This window comes from Juglans regia, chromosome 13 (assembly GCF_001411555.2).
Source record: "Juglans regia cultivar Chandler chromosome 13, Walnut 2.0, whole genome shotgun sequence".
NCBI classification, from domain to species: domain Eukaryota; kingdom Viridiplantae; phylum Streptophyta; class Magnoliopsida; order Fagales; family Juglandaceae; genus Juglans; species Juglans regia.
This window is the reverse complement of record NC_049913.1, coordinates 27246259-27267265: the sequence shown is the minus strand read 5'-3', so window position 1 is coordinate 27267265 and position 21007 is coordinate 27246259. Positions and strand designations below refer to the sequence as shown.

The following is a 21007-nucleotide window of genomic DNA, read 5'->3' as shown; positions in this document are numbered from 1 at the left end:
CCTCCACAAATCTGTCACAAGAAAATTGCTATTTACGTAACTAGTTTGCCACATATCATTTTGAGTATGAAATTAGCTAAACTTTCATTTGGAGTATCTACGGTTGTGTCAAAAATCTAGTATTGTGTATTTGTGTATTGTGATGGTGTTGCGTATTTGGGTATTGCGATGAGTATTGCATATTTGGGTCTTGCTATGAGTATGTTTATGTTCATGCATATTTGGGTATTGTGATGGTGGACTGTGTATTCTCTTTTTTACTTGAAATTGAACTGAAAGTTTTAGTTTTATGGAATGTGTTGGTATCTTGTGGATTGTGTTAGTATTTTTATGGATTATGTTGGTATTTATATGGACTGTTTTGGTAATCTATGGACTGTGTTAGTATCTTTATGGATTATGTTGGCATTTATATGAACTATTTTGATAATTTGTGGACTGTTCTTGCACTTTTATGTACAAAAGCATGAATAAAACAGGCATAGAACTAATATAGAATTATAGGGAAATTAACTTGTCCTGCCAAAAAGAAGAAAGATCGGAAAAAACACAAGGTCAGAATGTCACTATCTTTTTCTTTTAGTTATTTTAGTTGACTTATTTTCACTTCATCACAATCTTTAGTAGCTTTATTTTCCTTTGTTTGGAGATGCTGCTAATCCTTTTAGTGAGTTGAGTTCAACTTATCAAGCTTAATTATCTGGTTATTTTCAGTGTTCAGAGAACAAGGAATTATAAGAAAGAGTGAATAGCCTTGAGCAGTTGATCTCATTCACAGGTGATAAGTCATCAATTTCTTTAGAACAATATGTATTTGGAGAATATATTGATGAATTGAAAAAGAAAATTTAGTCTCAATTGATCATTTGGCATGTTTTGGATCAGAATGGCTAAATTTATTCAATTGTTTTGGCTGTTGATAGTTTGGAACCTATTAATTATCGTGCTACAATTGAAGTCACATTGATGTATAGTTTTTTTCCCATCTACATATTTGCAAGGGCTTTCATTTATAGAATTTATTCTGCCTTTGTTTGTTTGGGAAGGAAATTGAGAACGAGAAACTTAAGCTGGAACAAGCCTTTGCATTTATAGAATTCATTCTACATTTACAGCAATCTTGCAAAATGGTGTTATCTGTCTAAACTCACTAATATTCCAATGTCCTCTTTCTAAACTATTATATTGAACGAACTATGCAGTGACTGTGGTGGAGAAGAATGCATATTGTACTGGGGATTGTGGCAAGGGTGGTTGCGTCTGTAGAGTTTGTTTCCAGTGGCAAGGGTGGTTTTTCTGTTTCATATATCAAAGAGTATATGTTGTTCTATTTCATATTTCAAAGCTGTGTAAAATTCGAACTAAAGAAGAAGAAGTTAGATGATGTGCATTTATGTATGATCTAGTGCTCATACCCTTGATTTTTCCTTGTTATTTATAGGGTTTCATTAGCTCAAATGAAAGTTGTTGTGCATAAAGTAGTATTGTATTCAGATTATAAAGTTGTAATATGGAAAAATGAGTAAGAGCACTCACAATGGTTTCTTCATCATATCTTTTAAAATATATCACAAAAACTCACTTTTTCTATTTTACATACTAACTTTTACAACATACCATATATCAGCTTATCTATTTTTTATTCATATCATTTAAATATTATACTTTTTAATATTAATTATTCATTTCAAATATTTTATCTAACTACTAATGATATCCTCATATCTTTTGATATTTATAATATCTCCTTATAGACAATGTCATATAATTATGTACTATTTTAAATTAATTTAAATTTATAAGATAAACCAAAATATAAATTAATTCAAAAAATAAAAAGATGCGATTATATAATGAAAATATCTTAAAAGTATATTACCAGAATATCCATTCTCGATTATTGTCACTTTATTAAATAAGTGATGTGTGAGACTCAATTTTATTAGATATCACTTACAAAAAAAAATTATTAAATATCACCACAAATAATTGATATCCACATTATTACAAATTTCACCATTCCAACCTTACTTGCCTATAATATGACGATATGTGAAATTATCAAAAGGTAAGCATATTCCAACACTTATGGCTTCCTCCAGGTTTCTGGGAAATTAATAAAAAAAGTTTACGAGCATGAATAGCTTCCTCAAGATGTAGAGGCTTCCCTTTAGCAAAATGTAAAATTTTTTTAAAATAGAAGATCTATTGGAAGGCAACTTTAGGAGCATTTCTTTATATTTTAAAGAAAAATACATTATAAAACATCTATTGGTAGTGCTCTAAAGAGATAATTATTATACATTTTTTGTTTTGATTTGATTTATATGCATTATATTTAGTAAATAATATATAGAGTGTATTTATAAAATATAAAAAAATTATAAAATATTATTAAAATATATAATATTATATTACTATTTTAAATTTAATATGATTAATCTAACGTCGATTTTAGCCAAATCCTTGTAACCTTGAAATCCTACCAAACTTTCGACTTGGCAATGTCCAATTCTCTTAGCAGGAGCAAGTCAAATGAATGATATTCTGGTACTGTGTACTCGTACACGATAGCACAAGCGAAAAGGAAGATTCTGGGCGTCGTCCCACCGCCCACGCCAAAAATCCAGAAACGATTCCATTTTCATGCTTTAAATCAATCATTTTTTTACTTCAATTCTCTGTATTGGTGAACTCGCTGGCCATGGGATTGAGATCCGACGGTAAAAGGCTCTCTTTCGATATTCTCGGTACAAACAGATTACTCGAGGAAGACGATGCCCTTACCTACCGTCCGATCTCCGATCCATCTCACAACTACGCCGTCCAATCGGAAGGCACTTCATCTTCTACCCATGGCAAGCCTAAATGCAAGAAACGGAAACACAAAAAAGGCTCCAAGAGAAAGAAAACGATCGAGTCCTCCATTCCGGATGATACAATCACCCAAACAACCCCTGATCCCGAGTCCATTTTCGATCATTACAAAAACACCGGCACGCTTCCGGAAAACGGGGAGAGTAGCTGTACCTATTATCCCAATGGATTTGAATCCAAATGTAAGAGCTATAGCGCTGGGACCATTGTGTGCGAGGAGAATAGGGTTCCGGAGGAGAGCAGAGGGAGCCTCTGCACGGTGACGCAAGTTACAGAGCCAGAGTTCCCGAATGTGCGTGGCGAGGGGTTCAATTTCGGGGAGCTGAGGCAGAGGAGTGTGGGCGGGGCCGGAGATGACGCCGCGGCATCTCGGGTTGAAGAAAATGCCAGCGAGAAAGGCATTGAAGTGAGCTCGGCGGCCCTGAAGCAACTGAGCGAGCCGAATGTGGCCGTGTTGCCCAACAGGTTAGACACTGCGGAGTCCTTGGATTGGAAGCGGCTCATGGCTGAGGATCCCAATTGTGAGTCATTTTGACCCTTCCTCATTACATTGTTCCTGTCTAATTTATTGATGGTTTTCGATGTTTATTTTGTGGTGCTATGTACGTCTTGCTATAAGTTACATTTTCGGTGGAGAAGTCGCCGGTCAAGTACTTCATTGAAGAAATGTACAACGGCAATTCATTACGGAGCACAACCACCCTGGGTAACGAGAAAGAACGAGAAAGAGTTTACGATACCATCTTCCGTCTGCCATGGAGATGTGAATTGGTAATTTTTGGCTCTGTTTTCATGACCTTCAAGAGAGCTGAACTTAATTCGTTGGCGTGACGTACGTTGATGTACAAAACAGACTACTGTTCATTTAAACGAAGTTGAGATCCCTTGCATCTTAAATGGTGCATGAGTGGTTTATGAATCTTTTGCGTGCCTCAGTATCTTGTGCAGTGCGATAAATATTATTTATCTCCAGCTCAGTGCCTCCGGGATCTGGTCTATCACATAATGGAATTATAAGGCTCATATGTTTTCTTCTTTTTCATTCTTACAATTTGAAAATATTAAAGTGCCTTTGAAATATAATGTTGAACTTGTTTCTACTCGCTGGAAAAAGTAGAAAGAAAAAGCAAACAACAGGATTTTACTGGCTCGTTGATCAGTTTATGATCTAGGATGTCGATAATGCTTATGAGAGAGATTCTTAAATATTGCCAAATTTTGCAGCTCATAGATGTTGGCTTCTTCGTCTGCGTCGATTCGTTTCTATCACTGTTAACTGTCATGCCAACAAGAATTCTGATTACCTTGTGGAGGCTTCTATGTACAAGGTTAGTTATCTTTTTTGAAGTTTTTTATACCTTATGAAGGCTTATGCCAAGCTTATTGTTTGATCTTACAGCATACGATTTGTGAGTGGTGTTTTAAGGGGTGTCAATCCTTTAGGAATGCAGTAGAATTTTGGAGTTATTCAAATGAACTAACAACCACGACAAGCTGCTGCTATGTCTGTACCTAATGGATTGTGTGTAATCTCAGGTGTCAGCTATGCAAGCGATCCATAGTAGACAAGGTGCTCGGTAAACTTTGTTCGATTGTTGTCCACTGACTCATGTGTGACAGAAAATTATGACCTCTTTTCTCACCTTCCAAAATGTCTGGATGTTCCTGGGTTTCAGTGGATAAATGTGTTCTTTTTGTGACCCTTATTTTCTAAGTTCATTTAGGGGATGCTTGGGGAATGAGATGAGATGAGAAATTTGTGAATAGTAGTTAAATGGTTTGAGTTAAGATATTTTATTGGGTTTTAGGAAAGGAGAGAGAAAAAGTTGAATAAAAATATTATTAAGTTAAAATATTGTTAGATTATAATTTTTTAATATTATTTTTATTTTGAGATTTAAAAAAGTTGTAATGTTTTTGTGTTTAAGTGATGTTTGGGAAAGAAATGATATAAAGAAATTTTGAGATGAGATGAAATGAAACCATCTCTATTTCCAAGTAACTCCTTAATCTGTTGTTCTAAACTTGTGTGCGTGTCTATTAGGTTGTGTTTCTTTTTGCTTGTCCAGATCCATCTGTATAAGGACTCTATATAATAGTATTCTAAAAGTTCAGGACCTATGCTTAGCATTCTAGGTGTTTGCTTAGCTTGGAATTTATAGGACTAATACAAAATAGTACACGCATCATAATCTTTCTAACCTTTCCGTACACTTGGTAAAATAACTCGTGATGCTTATAAAATAATCTAACCATTCTTTTGGCAGGCAGTTCAAGATGCCGTCTGCAGCAGAACTGTCTGATTTTGGCTGTTTACTTATAATGGCCTGTGGAGTCACTCTTTTGCAGCAAACAGGTTTCGTAAGGATAATTCAGCGCTACTATATTTGTAGTATTCTTTTACTGTTTATTTTCTCTTTTATGGTGATATCTTTTTTTTTTTTTAATTCTTTTCCTCAGATATCAGCTTAATTTACCATATGATTCGTGGGCAAGGAACAATCAAACTATATGTGGTGTACAATGTGCTAGAGGTGAGTAAATAGAATTTGAGCATGGGATCTGATTTTTTTTATAAGTAAAAAATATATTTAAGCTCAAAAGATGCAACCCAAGTACATAGGGAGTGTACAAGTGTAAGCATGGAGAAGGGTTATTATTCCTAAACTGTGCTGATTCTTGGCAACTGCCTGGAAGGAAGATGAACAAATGTCTCTTGATTTGAATGTGTTAGTTTTGCTCAACAATGGAACATGGATGGTTTTAGGAAGCAAAATTAATAACTAGTATTTTCTTGTAGAAATGGAAATATGCATGAACAGGATGCATCATGAACAATAAACATCTTCTAAAATCTTTCCCCATCCAGAAACAAAGAGAAACACTTTTGTTTTTTCTTTTTCTTTTATTGGCAAGTTATGCTTGCACCCAGTGCATTTTGAACCCACCACATCATTCTCCATTCCATTTCTAGGGTGGAGAATATCATTTGATCAAGAGCTTGTTGGCAAAACAAAAGGGGATGCTATATGCATGTGTTTAAATTTTTGCAACCTGAATAATATAGTGGAGCAGCAAGTGGCACCTTTTGGGTGTGGGATGTTCATCTAACCTCTCTCAATATCGATCAACGATTCTTATTAACCTGGGTGCACTGCAATTTCAAAAGCTTCCTGTCAAACTGTAATGACTCGGCCAATAATTCTAATGTCGGAATATTGATAATTTTTATTGGGCCTAAATTATATTTAATGTGTCATATTGGATAAGCCCACGAACGATAAATTATTGATGTTGATTAGGAGTGTTAATTAGGCTCAATAACTAGGTTAAATCTTAATTGTTATTTATTTAATGAGTTAGACTCATTTTAAAATTTAAAGATTGGCCATTAAAAATTTATTTATTTCAATTTATAATCATCATTGATTGAAGTTCCCTATGCAGTCTCAGTCACTGCCAATCCTACATTAAATGACTTACTAGATCATGTTTTTAAATTCAAACTCTCTTCTTGAATGATCGCGACCAAGTCCATCTCAAACTCGAACTCGAACTAGTTGGCACTCTCTCCCAAATCTCTCTATAATATCCATTCCGATTGTTATTTGGAAAAACCATAAACCTCAATAAGTGTAATGGCCGAACTGAAGATATCCAGTTCAACACAATTTGTGATATCTCATATGATAAGGATAATGATATGTGGTGTATGAGATTTCACATTGCTTGAAAATGAGAAGTTTTTGCACTTTATAAGGTTCCAATGGGGTTCTAATTCTATCATTGACTAGTCCTTTTGAAGAATAGGATATGTGGTTAGGGTATTCCATTGAGGCATTACAAATTATCGGAGCCTATCCAAATCATAAATGTGGGACTTGAGCCATGCCACCTACGACGGACTGACCCGAGGAGGACGTCGGGAATTTAAGGGGGATAGATTGTGATACCCCATATGATAAAGATAATGGTAGGTGGTGTATGAGATCTCACATTGTTTGGGAAGAAGAAGTTCTTGCTCTTTATAAGATTTTAATTGGGTTCTAATTGTATCATTGACTAGTTCTTTTGGAATATATGCCATGTGATTAGGGCCTTCCATTGGAGCATTATTACATTGTGCGTGTCTCATGTTCACCACACTAATAGCTGACTACCTCATTCCTCTCACAACATCCTTCACGTTTTCTCTTGCCTTCTCTCTCACATTTGTTTTCTCTCAAGCTCTCGATTAATTTATTTCTTTCTAGCAAGCGTCGAGCCCATGAAAGGAAATTAGTTGTACCCCAAAAATATCGGATTAGCATTACAAGGTAAGTAGCTTGATAGTAAATTAGGATTAACATATGTTAGCTATTTATATATATTATTAATAAAGACAGTTATTTGAAAGCCAATGTTTATATACCACGCATGTCATGATATTTGCAAGCACGTCATTCATCGTGTATCATTCTGCATATTATAGTTATGCATGTATTATGCATCTCACATTGTATAAGACACGTAAGTTTTCATAATATCAAGTGTAAGATAAACTTAGAAAAGTTAATCAGATGACCATTTAAATGCATGGTACCAATGCGATTTATGGGTGGATGTGTAAGTCACGGAGCTAAACATGGTCCACCATAGTATGCTAGAAAACTATTATTGGCTCCCTTTGCAGCTGCTGGATGTGGGGTCGGCGCACAATCTGGCACATACGATTAAGTGTGTGGGCCAATATGATCAGTAAGATAAGTCAGATAAGCCAAGATAAGTCATGCATGTTATAACATATGTATGAATAGTCATGATTTCAAGTTCTCAACATAAAATATTTTATAAAAAACTTTATATTAAGTATGTTTATGTTATGATGAGTTTCTTACTGAGTAATCGACTCATTTTTGTTTGTTTTATGTTTTTAAACCACCCCAGTTCAGAAGATTTATTAAGGTAAAATTGCAGGACGAGACTTAGTTCATGGAGCTGTGACGATGACCTAGATTATGTACAAAGATTTTAAGTTATGATTTTTATGGCATGTACTTTGAGAAATTTTAATAAATGCTTCCGTGCACTCATTTACGATTTTAGTATTTTAATTCAAAATGACTTTATTTATTATAAGGAATCTTTGTATCTGGTGTTTATTTGAGAAGAAAATTTTTAAGTCATGGTCAGTAATAGAACTCCAGCTCTTGAGAATTTTTAAAAGTGACTTTATTATTAACCGTGGGGACTAGGAAGTTACAATTGGTATCAGTGCCTAGGTCGAAAGATTCTGTAGACTTTTTAAAACAAAAGAGAAGAAAACTTTTTGCAAAAAGAAAAAAGAAAAAAGAAAAAAACATTTTACAAAGAGAAAGGAATTTTGAAAACAGAAAGTGGAAAAAAAAATCTAGGTCATGGTCTCTTCAAGGCATATCCTGCTCTGCAGTAAGTATTTTTAACTTTTACTATTTATTGTGTTAATGAAAATTAAGAACGATAAATATTAAGAACGATAAATTTTAGATACATTTATGTCAAAATGCACCTACTACGTAAAAGAGTTTTAGTGCATAAAGTAATGAAGTTTCTAAATATGAGGATTTTAAGATTGATGATGCATCTTGTTCATGAGGAAATAGTCTTATATTTTGTAGAGTTTTATCTGAAAAAATTAAGAATGAATTTAGTGGGTTTTGAAGCTATGACGTAGTTTTATGTATGGTGTATGGTATTTCATGATGATTGGAAGTACTCTTATGTTCTATAGGTAACACGATTCTATCGCCAAGTACGAGTTGTAAGATTTAGGACCCAAACTTTGGAGAGTCTTAGGTTACGATTTATTGAGGTTATTATTTTTTGTGGAGAATTTGATTATTATTATTTCATGTGGAGAGTTTTATTTATGTGGAGATCGTTAGTTACTATTATATGTAGAGTAAGATAATTGTTGGGTGAATTTATCAATTCCATTGTTAAGGTTGATATTTGTTTATACTTGGATTGAATTTTGAGTGTATGATGGTTGATAGGTAGTGTGCTAACATGTACACCTAAAGTATTAGTTAGGCATCGGACCAAAATATGAGATGATTGGAACTTTTTAACTAAATGACTGAGGAGTAAAGAGGCATGAAAAGAATGTGGCGCATAAGTATGTAAGTTATTCGAGGTGTAGCAAATTCCGAGTACAGAATTTTATAAGGAGGAGAGTTTGTTACGACCCGGCCCAATAATTCTAAAGTCGGAATATTGATAATTTTTATTGGACTTAAATTATATTTAATGGGCCATATTGGATAAGCCCACGAACGATAAATTATTAAGATTGATTAGGAGTGTTAATTAGGTTCAATAACTAGGTTAAATCTTATTTATTATTTATTGAACGAGTTAGACTCTTTTTAGAATTTAAAGATCAGCCTTTAGAAATTTATTTCAATTTAAAATCATCACTGATTGAAGTCCCCTATGCAGTCTCAGTCACTGCCAATCCTACATTGAATGAACTACTAGATCATGATTTTAAATTCAAACTCTTCTTAAATGATCACGACAGAGTCCAACTCGAACTTGTCAACACCCTCTCCCAAATCTCTCTATAAATATCTTCCTTTACATGTGTTATTTGTAAAAAGAATAAACCTCCGTAAGTGCAACGGCTGAACCCAAGATACCTAGTTTAGCACCGTGCGTGTCCCACGTTCATTACGCCAATAGTTGACTGCCTCATTCCTCTCACAACATCTCTCACGTTTTCTCTCTCCTCTCTCTCGTTTGTTTTCTCTCAAGCTTGCAGTTAATCTATTTCTCTCTCTAGCTAGTGTCGAGCCCATGAAAGGAAATCAGTCGAACCCGAAAATATCGGATTAGCGTTACAAGTTAAGTAGCTTGATCATAAATTATGATTAATATACGTTAGCTAGTTATATATATTATTATTAAAACTATTTCTTTGAAAGTCGGTGTTTATTTACCACGGATTTTATGATATTTGCAAGCATGTCAATCATCATGTTTCATTCCGCATATTATAATTATGTATATATTAGGCATCTCCTTCATCTCACATTATATAGAACACGTAAGCTTTCATAAGATCAAGTGTAAAATAAGTTTAGAACAATTAATCAGATGACCATTTCGATGCATGCTACCAATGTGATTTATGAGTGGATGTGCAAGCCACGGAGCTAAGTGTGGTCTACCATAGTATGTTAGAATACTATTAGCGGCTTCCCTTGCAGCCGCGAGATGTGAGGCCGATGCACAACCTGGCACACAAGATTAAGTATGTAGGCCAATATGATAAGTAAGATAAGTCAAATAAGTCAAGATAAGTCATTCATGTCATAGCATACGTATGAAAAATCATGATTTTAATTTCTCAGCATGAAATATTTTATGAAAATCTTAAGTTAAGTATGCTTACATTATGATGGGTTTCTTATTGAGTCATCGACTCATTTTAGTTTGTTTTATATTTTTAAACCACCATAGGTTAGAATATTTATGAAGGTAGAGCTGCAGAACAGGACTTAGTCCATGGAGCCGTGACAATGGCCTAGATCATGTATAGAGATTTTAAGTTATGATTTTTTTATGGCACAGAGTTTGAGAAGTTTTTATAAATGCTTCCGCACACTCTCATTTACAATTTCAGTATTTTAATTCAAAACGATTTTATTTATTATAAGGAATTTTGTATCTGACGTTTCTTTGAGAAATTTTTTAAGTTACGATCGTACTAGCAGTCCAGCTCTCGAGAATTTTTAAAAATGACTTTATTATTAACTGTGGGGATCGGGAAGTTACACGAACCAGCTTCTATTTCAATCTGTGCTGGACTTGTCAATGTACCAATAATCAAGTCTTCAGTCAATTGGAGGAATGCATCGCATCAACCTGGGAGCAAGGAAATTGAAAGAACTCTTTATCAGATTTTGCCAATTTTCCACTGTTAGCAAGATCTAACCATTAAGATTGTCCTATTTTTCATTGATTTTAATGGTTAGATCTTAATTAAAGATACAAATTGTTTCAAATTTGGTAGTTTAAGGTGCAAATTGATGGTTTTGGTAGTTTGGGTGCAAATTGAAAAAATGGTAATAGTTTGAGAGTGCAAACTATTTGAAACATGTTTTAATGGTAGATGAAAATAATACCAAAACTTTTCCTAGTTTCAAGAGGATTCAAACAAATTTTCATTCTACGTATGCACATCCACAAATCCAAATATAAAATACTTCTTAAAATTTTTTTATACAAACAATTTTCATTCTACCTACCGACTTACAAAACACAATCTAAAACACATCTTAAAATTCTTTTTCAAGAGTTCTATATAATCACAGTAATTTTCATTTACCAAACATGCCCACAATTTTGTGTGTTTGTTTGTGCATTTGTGCATGATAGATTAGCGAGCAATGATTGATGTTACTATTGTGTCTTCCCTCTTAACTTCTACTTCATGAGCTGCATTAAGTGTCACTGTGACTGCTAAAGGTTTCGTATAACTGATCCTTGCGCTTCTATTTCTGCAGATATTTGATAAACTAAGTCAAAATTTCAATGGAGATGTATTGCAAACTTTATTTAATTCAGCAGATGGGCTAGCAAGTTGTCCACCAGGAAACATGAGATTTTGGTTGTGGAGATTCCTTTTTGACCTAGCTTTAGCCACGGCTGCTTCAAATATCCTAAATTTGTAAATGATTATTTAGGCCCCATTTGGTTTCACAGATGGTCTCAACCCATCTCAGCATCCAAATACCATTCGAACACAAACATTTTTCAATTTCAAATTTTCAAACTTGAACTTTTTCATCTAATCATTACAATTTTCCTAATTTTCCAAACAAAACTCAAAAACAATTCAACTTTTTCAAATCCCAAAACAAAAATAATATTAAAAAATAATATTTTAACAATATAACTTTATTAATATTTTTATTCAATTTTTTCTCTCATTTCTCAAAATTTCATAAAACATCTTAACTCAAACCATTTCACTACTATTCACAAATCATCTCACTACTTTTCACATATTTCTCATCTCATCTCATTTGTGTAACCAAACGGGACCTTAGTTTACCAGCATGATAGAGATTTATGTTCCTGTTATATTATTTATCTTCTGCTTTGACTCCTTGACTATCCATACTTGTTCATTCTTTTATCTTGTTAGCTCAGGCAATTACTTTATCCACCGTGATTGTTGCTCACAATAATGCCTTGCTTGCTTTGTTGGTGTCCAATAACTTTGCTGAGATAAAAAGCAACGTTTTTAAGCGTTTAAGTAAGGATAACATTCACAGCCTGGTATACTTTGGTGAGTTAGCAACTTCATTACTATGATTTTGTTCACTGTTATGTTTAAAAATGATCAAGTACAGAAAATAAAGTTTCTGCCGGAACTTATGGTCTTATCCATGCATTGGATGCCTTTTGACTTCAGAAGATAACAACAATGGCTCTCTTTATCAACATGCCTATACTGGCTTGGTTCCTTCTCCCAGATTTTTATAAGCAAAATCAATTTAATTATCAACTATTAGAGGGGTTAAATTTAAAATATAAGCTCTATACTAAATTATTATCCTGAAATATCACTCTAACACAATGAATCCCTAAATTCTGGTATAGTTGATGGAAAATTTCCATCAAGTGACTTGTGGAAAATAGGGATTAGACCACTGGACTCAATCCATTTCAGCAGAAAGCTCCTGGCCCTCTAAAGTATGCCCACCTCTTTCCTGCCATGTAGTCCTTATGAGACACAATGGCATTGCTTTCCAAATTTTTGTTCCTGTATGAACTAGGTTTCCTTTACTAATATTGAAGTGGTACAAGCACTGACTTAAGCACAATTCACCTTGCACCAAATTCCACAAAATGGAAGGACTGTAAATCTGTAGCAACTGAGCAAATAAGCAACACATGATCTACAATCTTGCTATGTCTCTTGCACACACAGCAGTCAGCACCAGTCCACAATAATCTTCTTCCACTTATAAGATTATTATGTAAGTATCTATCCCGATGTTGCCAAACAAAGAAAACTACAGAGGGTGACTTCACAAATAGGCTTCCATGGAAAGCAGTAACTAGTAACCACTTTCAAGGCTTCTTAATACGAAGAAACATGAAAAATCACCATTTCTACTCTACTCTTCAACACATTATATCATCTGCTTCAATACATATCAGAGCTGCATAAAGAAAATCAAAGAGAGAATAAACTGATTCTCTCAAACTCATAATGTGAGACTTTAAAATCAGTTGTTATTTATTCAGGTATATGTGGTTTTTACTACCTCATTTTACTGTATTTTGTTACAGAGTTATAACCTGGTTCTAAAGATTTAGTGGAACTTTTGAATTCTTATCTTTTATCTCTCATCTCTTTCATTTAATAGATTTGTGCACGAATGTCCTTGCTATATTTTGGCAGTCTTGAGTTAGGGTCTTAAATAGTGCTTTTTTAGTCTGGTTCTGATTAATCATTTTGTGTTCAAAGTGATGTGAAACCAATATGTGATTGTAGTGGTTGACATCCATTGAATTCTATCCTTGATTGCACTACTGTCAACTCAATTTGGAACGATAAGGAGCTATGCTGTGTAATATTTGAGAGTGAGTGTCATTCCATTTGATTGAGGTTTTCAAACTCAGCTTTGCATGTTTATTCCTGTATGGAAAACGTTTTTGAATTCCTTCATTCACCTGATCCCTTAGAGTTTGTTCATATTAGCCATTGTGTAATGCTCAATGATTAACTTGTTGCAGAAGGCTATCTTTTATATTACTGTAAGACTTCTCTATCTTGATTCCATGTAACAAGACATGCATATAACTATGTGGGTATACTTGTAACATGACATGCATAATAACTATGTGGGTATACTTATAAAAAAACTATTTGGGTATGAGTGAGAAATCAATGTTGTCAGTATATTAAACGTCAAGTTTAGGTATATCACATAATGTCTTGAACATTATCATTCTATTTTTAGTATCAGTAGCCTCATGTATGGAAAAGAGTCCAGCTAATTTAATTCCATATTTTTCTCCTTTTATGAAATGGATACTGCTCTTGCCTCATTGCTGTTGCACTGTGATCTAGAGATTAATGGAAATGCCATTACCTTTTGATGTTGATTTAGTTCTGATGTAATTTTGTAGTTACATTTCATCTCATATATTTGTTTTCTTAATGTCATTGCTCCCAACCAGATTCGGTAGAGAGATTTCACATTTCGGCATTTATGCTATTTGTTTTAGCTCAAAATATTCTGGAGGCTGAAGGTCCCTGGTTTGAAAGTTTTGTTTTTGTAAGTCGACTGTAGATTATTTAGTACACTGTTCTTTTTTGGAGAGAACTTTTCTGTATAGAGAACAATTGTCTTTCACCTCCATTTGGCTTTCTGATCTATTTCATTTCAATAATGCAGAATGCTCTCATGGTCTTCATCTGTGAAATGGCTATTGATATTATCAAACATTCCTTCATTGCCAAATTCAATGACATAAAGCCTATTGCATATTCTGAGTTTCTCGAAGACCTATGCAAGCAGGTATATCTTCACCTGATTTGGTGTAATATCCCGTCCCCCTAGGGTTAAGAATGACACTAATTTTAGAGAAACGTGAGGGACCATAATGCTACATGCCTTTAAAAATTTTCTTCTTTATTATGCACTAGGTATAAAAAATTCTATTACATAAAATAAAACATACTTTATTAAAAATAAAAGAGTTTGTGGAAGCCCTTATTAAAATTTATTCAAACCTTCTGCTAATAAAACCATAAATTAAAACAAAAATGAATCAAATACTCTGTAAGAACTACCTCATACTGTAAAACATATAAGGTCATAGGTTTTCATTCATGCGATAACATTCACAGTCACATTCAATCTCATTTAGTTTTATTTATGCCTTTATAGTCTTTCCACTTTTAACCCCATGGCCAGTACACACTGTTTACCCCCACATGTTAGGGTTAGCGACCTTTGCGGTCTTGGCCCTTTCTAGTATTGTCGGGAAAGAACCAAGTCCTAGGACTGTCTTGGCTCACTGGCAGTCTTAGCTTTTCCTTTGACTGTTTGGAAAGAACCCCGTAAGGAAGACCGGTATAGAAGCCAATGGCCAATAGTGATGGAGGGCAGCTCGAGGATGACATCTGGTGGTGGGGAACTGTGGGTCGGCACTGTCTGTGGGAGCTTGGCTTGTTGGCACGGTTGACTTGCTGGCGGACTGGGTCTAGGTGGCGCAGAAATCGTCATCCACATGAGATAGAGGTTGAGCAAAGCAGAGTAGCATGAGGGAGCGGGGATTGCGGGGCTTGCTGGTAGGTAGGTTATGTTGTGGCCATGTGATGAAGAGGAGAAACTGAGGGCTCTTCATTGGTGATACGGCCATGGCTTGGGAAGGCGATGCGGTGGGCAGAGGAGAAAGCAACATTTGCTTGCTTCCAGAGTTTTCTGTGGGCAGTGGACATGGTGCTGATCTTCTTTGGTGGTGCAGGGCCAGAACTGGGCATGAGGCAAAGCTTGGGTTTGATTCCGCCTCTGGCTATGGAGTTCTTGGGTGTTGGGTTGCAGGTGGTGGAACCGGTGGCTGTTGTTTGAGTCCGTTAGCGAGTCTAGGAAGTGCCACAAAGGACGAGAGGATGAGAAGCATGGAGATGCAGCAGCCCTAATGTTTATGGGGAAGAAGATATGTGCAAGGGTGGTTTCAGCGTGCATTGGTTCCATTTGAGTGGGTTATAGGTCATTGGCTCTTGGTGCTCTCCTTGGGCCCTTTTTGTGGGCTTTTAGCTATTTTTCGGGCTTAACAATGGGTTGGGCTACTTAATTGGTCTAATTAAACTCTTGGGCTTGCCTATATTTTCATGGGCCAAGTCGCTTAGCAACCTTAATGGGCTTGATCTTTAAACCCAAAATAAGCTCAACTCATCCAATAACATCTATGGGCTTTTACATAATCTCAAGTAATGCCCTAAGGGAGACCCAAGCCACATATGAGCCTATTCTCCAAAAGGATTAGCCAAATGGTATAATTGGAGTCTCGTTGGAACCATTATAAAGAGCCAGAATTTCTCCCTCCAAGAGAGGCCCAAGCCACATCCAAGCTATACTTCGAAAAGACTAGTCAATGGTATAATTTGAACCCCATTGAAACCATTATATAAAGCAAGAACTTCTCGCTCCAAGCAACGTCGGACCTCATACATCACATACACCACTACTCAGCATGGGGTATCACAATTTGGACCTAATACTAGTTAAATATGGGCCCACTTGTCAGATAAATATCAAATGGGCTTTAACCAATTTATTGGGCCCACTGAAATCCCTAGCCAGCATAGTAAATTTTGGGCCCATCAGTGTATCCAAAATTACCTGATATAACCAAAATTGAGTTTCCTTTAAATATGGGCTCGTTAATACCATCCAACATCATCCACTTTACAAGGTTTACCTCAACGGGGTTAAAACAAGCTCTTGGCCAATAGGAATTCTTAGCCAACCTCAATAAATCTAGGGCCTGTGGGCTTATCCAATATGGACCAATAAACCTAATATACACCCAATGAAATTATCCTTATTCTGTCGGCCGGGTTCTTACATGTGGTAATTAGTTTTCTCTCTAAAAAGGGAAAATAGAAAGACCAGTTCTTCATTGTAAAGTTTCATGTTAACAAACTATCATACTGAACATATTTGTATGTCATTCATGGTCACCTTCATCCTTTCTAAAAGTACATGGAATTTAACACTTAAATTTTTTAATAAGGAACTAAAAAGTTAAGTGTCAAGGAAGAGTCCAACATTTATGGGAATACTTGGAATTGTTCACATGATGATAAAAGTGAGAGGCATGTTAAAGGAGTGAAAGTTTGGACACCGTCCTAACTATTTTGATTCTTAAGAGTGTCAAGGCTGTAAATATTGTAGGTGGTAAAGGTGTCGTAGATGTATGCTCTTGAGATCATAGGACTCCTAAACTGATCAGTCAGGTGTGGTTTATCCTGATTCTTTATCCATGCCTCAGTTTGACTTGGGTGGTATATCACTCCTAGGACTGCTGATGTACCAAATTGTTCTCTTCAGGTAGGTTGGGTTGAGTCTGCTAAGCAGCTTGTTCAAGCTTGTTTACTTAGTAGATAAGATAGCTTGAGCCCTGAGAGGACTTTATCTGTGTCCGACGCTTAGAAATATGGTCTCATAATCTGCCTGTGCATCATTGATTTATGTTTCAGGACATTGAGGGGAAAAGAGAGAAGAAAAGTGGGGAGGGATGTGAGTGGGTCTCACCCTTTTATTTCTCAATACCGCTACAGAGAGTCATTTTCACTCATGAAACTGCGCACACCGCCACATGCACAATTTGGGAAGCCCATTAATTCACCTCATTAATTCACGTGAATTATGACATGAATTAATGAGGTGAATTTGGGAAGCCCAGATCCTCCCTCCCCCTTCCCAATCCATTATGTGACTCCATGGGAGAGAATCGGTCATTCTTGAGTTTTACGGCCTTTCCCTTGCATTTCTTCTTCCATTGCTTTAAAATTCCTCTCTCTCTCTCTTTCTCTTTCTCTCATTGCCAAAAACTTCACGCGCACACTGCTCTCCATCTCTCAGAGAGAAGGAACAACAACAGCACCAACATCCAAAACATTTCCCATAGAAAATATTGCAGCACCCATTTGAATTCATTCCAACGCCATAGAAGTCACAAGGAGAGAAAATTTCATCAGAAAACGACAGAAGAAAAAAAGAGAGAAGAGAGGGAAAGGGTGTTTTCTTTCTTATATGTAATGCATCAGAAGAAATCTGAAGTTCAGATCGGAATGGAAAGCAGCAGCGTCTCTTCAGATTTCAACCCTACCCCTCCTCTTCTTTTCCCTCCTCCTTCCTCTCTCCACCACAAATTATCTTACAATTCCCACCTTTCCCCTTCCAGAAAAATCTTTTCATCCCTACACTTCTCTTCCTCTTCAATCCCTCTCCCACCAGCATCAACTACAGAATGCCCCTGTTGCCCTTCCTTCTCCTTCTTCTTCCTCTTCCTCAAACCCTTACAAGCGGACCCTTTTGACTCAAACCCATTCCTCCCTCTCTAAATCCCCTACCATTTACCAATTCCACTCGCACCCGCTGCAATTCAATCCCCAAAACGCTTCATTTTTCTCCGTCTCAATTGCCTCAAGACCTTTCTGTATCAGACTCTCCGCAAAGCCAAGCACTTTCGACGACTGCGGGTGCATCTGCGGCTGATCCTCTTGCTCTCCCTGTTCTTGTACTTCTTGGTCTCCCATCCAAGCCATTCCTTCATCCTTGACTTCCTCTCCGCCTTTGCCTTCTCTGCGGCACTCTTGTTCTTGCTCAACCTCATGCTCCCTCGCTGAACGTTTTGGTTCGGTCTGAAATGATGCAACGTTTCATCACTTGTTTTATTCCCGCAATGCAGAGTTTTATTTTTCACCGTGGCACGCCAACTCATTTTCGTGCACAAGGGGTGCGCGAAAATGACTGCCTTCAGACTTTTCCTTTATTTCTTGTTTAGTCATATATGATTTCGTCTGGTGAAATTAACCATGTGAGTTTGTGCCCGCACACTTTTGCCAAAGGAAGGCTGACACCTCCCAACAAGTTTAATTTTGTATGAACATTGATCCTTGATACTCACATGGATGAAAATTGCACCAATGAACCATTAGTATTCTTTAGAACTTATAAAAAAAAAAAGTATTCTTTAGAACTTCTTATGGAAATCTGACGTTTTTTGCTTTATCTTCTTGCTAGACTTTGGATATACAAAATGAGGGTGCGAAGAAAAATCTCACTTTTGTTCCTCTGGCACCAGCTTGTGTGGTAAGCATCCATTAATATTTGTTGTTAACTTGGTCTTCCGTGCATTACATCATGTGCTATTTGGTGCTGATTCATGCCAACTCTTTGGAGCCACCATCCTGGTTATTGCGTGTTTTGTGTAGGGCAAAAGGACTACAAGGATCCTGATATTAGTTAGGTGCTCAAAAAAAGCTCTAGGCGCCTAGTTAGGAAAAATATAAAGGACTGCATGACGTCAATATATTAAAGTTCTAATGGACTAAATTGGAACTTTGTAAACTCTAGAAATAAAATTTAATGTCGAAAAAATATAGTCGAAAGTTACTATTTGCAAGCAAGCGTATTAACACATCAAATTTAAATAATTTAGATCTTGCAAATCAACTTTGCAGTATTAATAATGTGGAGATTGTTCTCTCTTTTACCAACATGCAAGTGGAGAGACTCCATAGAATTTATTGTTGCTTTTTATTTGTTTTAAATCTTGTTTTGAGTTATTTTCAATTTTGTTTTAGGTTATCCGGGTGTTGACTCCAGTCTATGCTGCCTATCTTCCCTATAGTCCACTCCAGTGGAGGCTCTTCTGCATTCTCCTGCTGTCTATGATGACATATATTATGCTCACAAGCCTAAAGGTGATGATTGGTATGGGCCTTAAAAAATACGCCACTTGGTATGTGAATAGATGCCGAAAGAGAAATCGCCATCTCCATTCTGATTAGTTATTGGCCCAAAATATACTAATCTGCTCATTCCTGCTGCTCTTGGACTCAACAAAAGAAATGCTGGAAGACCCCTTTGTGGACAATCAGTTGGATGCTCAACTATTAGGAGAGAGAGAGTACCAAAGCATTCTGTTGTTTGATATACTACGGTGGTTCACAGGGTACTTCCCTCCAATTTTGTTACAGAGAAAGGTTGCTTGCTGATTCTGGAACGCGACTGTGTATATAAAGTATAAAACGCTGCAGTATTGCCGAATTGATCACAGATAAGATGCCCACTTTTTGGTGTGGTTTAGATATGGTAGTGAGGCTATTCGATAATCTACGCAGTATGGCGGACTCGAACTTGAGACTTCGTTAAGCTCATATTTAGTTTGATTCGTTTATAAATATGCCGTTCACTAACATCAAATTAGGCTCAATTTCTGAATGATGCAAGCTAATATAAAACTTGTTTTATCCAATTAATGTTCTTTAATTAGTTCGTATGAATTTTGACTCGTTAGATTGTTCGTATTTATTATTATATAAATATATAAGTTCTTATATAGGTATTTATGATTATTACTATTAATGAAGATTTTATTAGTACATCTCTGGTATACTAATAGATTAGTCTCTGACTAATCACCCTTCAAGAAGTATGTTGCCATCCATTGCTACGCATGTATGTAGCTTATGGGCACAGACTAGTAACCATCCCCGGTGCTGCGGTTCCTTACCAAGGAACTACCGAGGCACCACACAATCTCAAATGTGTAGTCTTATTATTGGATCAATTATAAGCAAACTCTCTTTGAGATAAGGTGAGGTCCCATTGTTTCGAATTAGTATCAACCAAGCTCTTCAGAAGGTTGTCCAAGCTATGATTCACAACTTTCGTTTGGCCGTCCATTTGGGGATGATAGGCACTAAATTGCTTGGTTCCCATTTTAACCTGCCACTATGGTGCTCATGGAAGTAAGGAGTGTCACATGTCGGCTCAAAGCATCCGCAAGCCGGTTCAAATTTCCTGATTGGTGTCTCAATGAGAATGTAAACTCTTGTAGATAGGCTACCCAGTTGGCATGTCGCCTACTCAACTTTTGTTGGTCGTTGATGTACTTCAATGCTTCATGGTCAGTGATAAAAATAGATTCCTTTTGTACCAGATAGTGTTTTTAGTGTTAGGACTGTACAATGTTATAGAACTTCAAGTCGTATGTGGAGTAATTCTTCTTGGAACACAATAGCTTCTCACTAAAAAATCAACAGGTCACCTTTCTTGGCTCAAAACATCACCAATATCCACTTTAGAAGTATCGCAGTTCACCTAAAAACTTTTCTCAAATTCAAGGAGTGCGAAATTTGGTGTTTCTATCATCTTCTAGTTGACCAGTCGAAAATTGGTCTTTGTCTCTTCAGACCATTGGAATGTTTGATCCTTGAGGCACTCTATGATGAGAACAATTAGAGTGCTAAAATTTCGGATGATCAACGATAGAAGGATGTCAATCCATGGAAACTCTCACATCGTGTAGGGTCTTGGGCATTGGCCACTCCACAATGGCTTCTACC

The 21007-nt window shown here is 36.0% G+C and overlaps 1 protein-coding gene across 2 annotated transcripts; it reads left to right on the top strand.

Annotated features, from left to right (window-relative positions):
- The first annotated feature begins 2500 nt into the window (after window positions 1-2500).
- Window positions 2501-19836, top strand: LOC109003998 (protein POLLEN DEFECTIVE IN GUIDANCE 1). Of its 2 annotated transcripts, XM_018982361.2 has the most exons (12): window positions 2501-3398; window positions 3497-3648; window positions 4102-4205; window positions 4414-4447; window positions 5149-5233; window positions 5338-5411; window positions 11406-11556; window positions 12026-12193; window positions 14098-14195; window positions 14316-14438; window positions 18678-18746; window positions 19241-19836. In XM_018982361.2, exons 1-12 carry the CDS (start codon window positions 2540-2542, stop codon window positions 19445-19447), a joined length of 2124 nt encoding a protein of 707 aa, XP_018837906.1. In that variant the 5' UTR covers window positions 2501-2539; the 3' UTR covers window positions 19448-19836. The 2 variants fall into 2 exon arrangements, with proteins under 2 accessions (XP_018837906.1, XP_018837907.1); XM_018982362.2 differs by lacking the exon at window positions 4414-4447 and having other exon boundaries at window positions 2502-3398; window positions 5145-5233.
- The last annotated feature ends 1171 nt before the right edge of the window (window positions 19837-21007 follow it).

What these genes read in the sequence shown, in the direction of transcription:
- LOC109003998 (XM_018982361.2), top strand. Translation starts at nt 2,540, where the DNA reads ATGATATTCTGGTACTGTGTACTCGTACACGATAGCACAAGCGAAAAG. An exon ending in AGCGATCCATAGTAGACAAG is followed by an intron (nt 4,448 to 5,148) that starts GTGCTCGGTAAA and finishes TTTGGCAGGCAG; the next exon opens with TTCAAGATGCCGTCTGCAGC. An exon ending in GGTTTGAAAGTTTTGTTTTT is followed by an intron (nt 14,196 to 14,315) that starts GTAAGTCGACTG and finishes TCAATAATGCAG; the next exon opens with AATGCTCTCATGGTCTTCAT.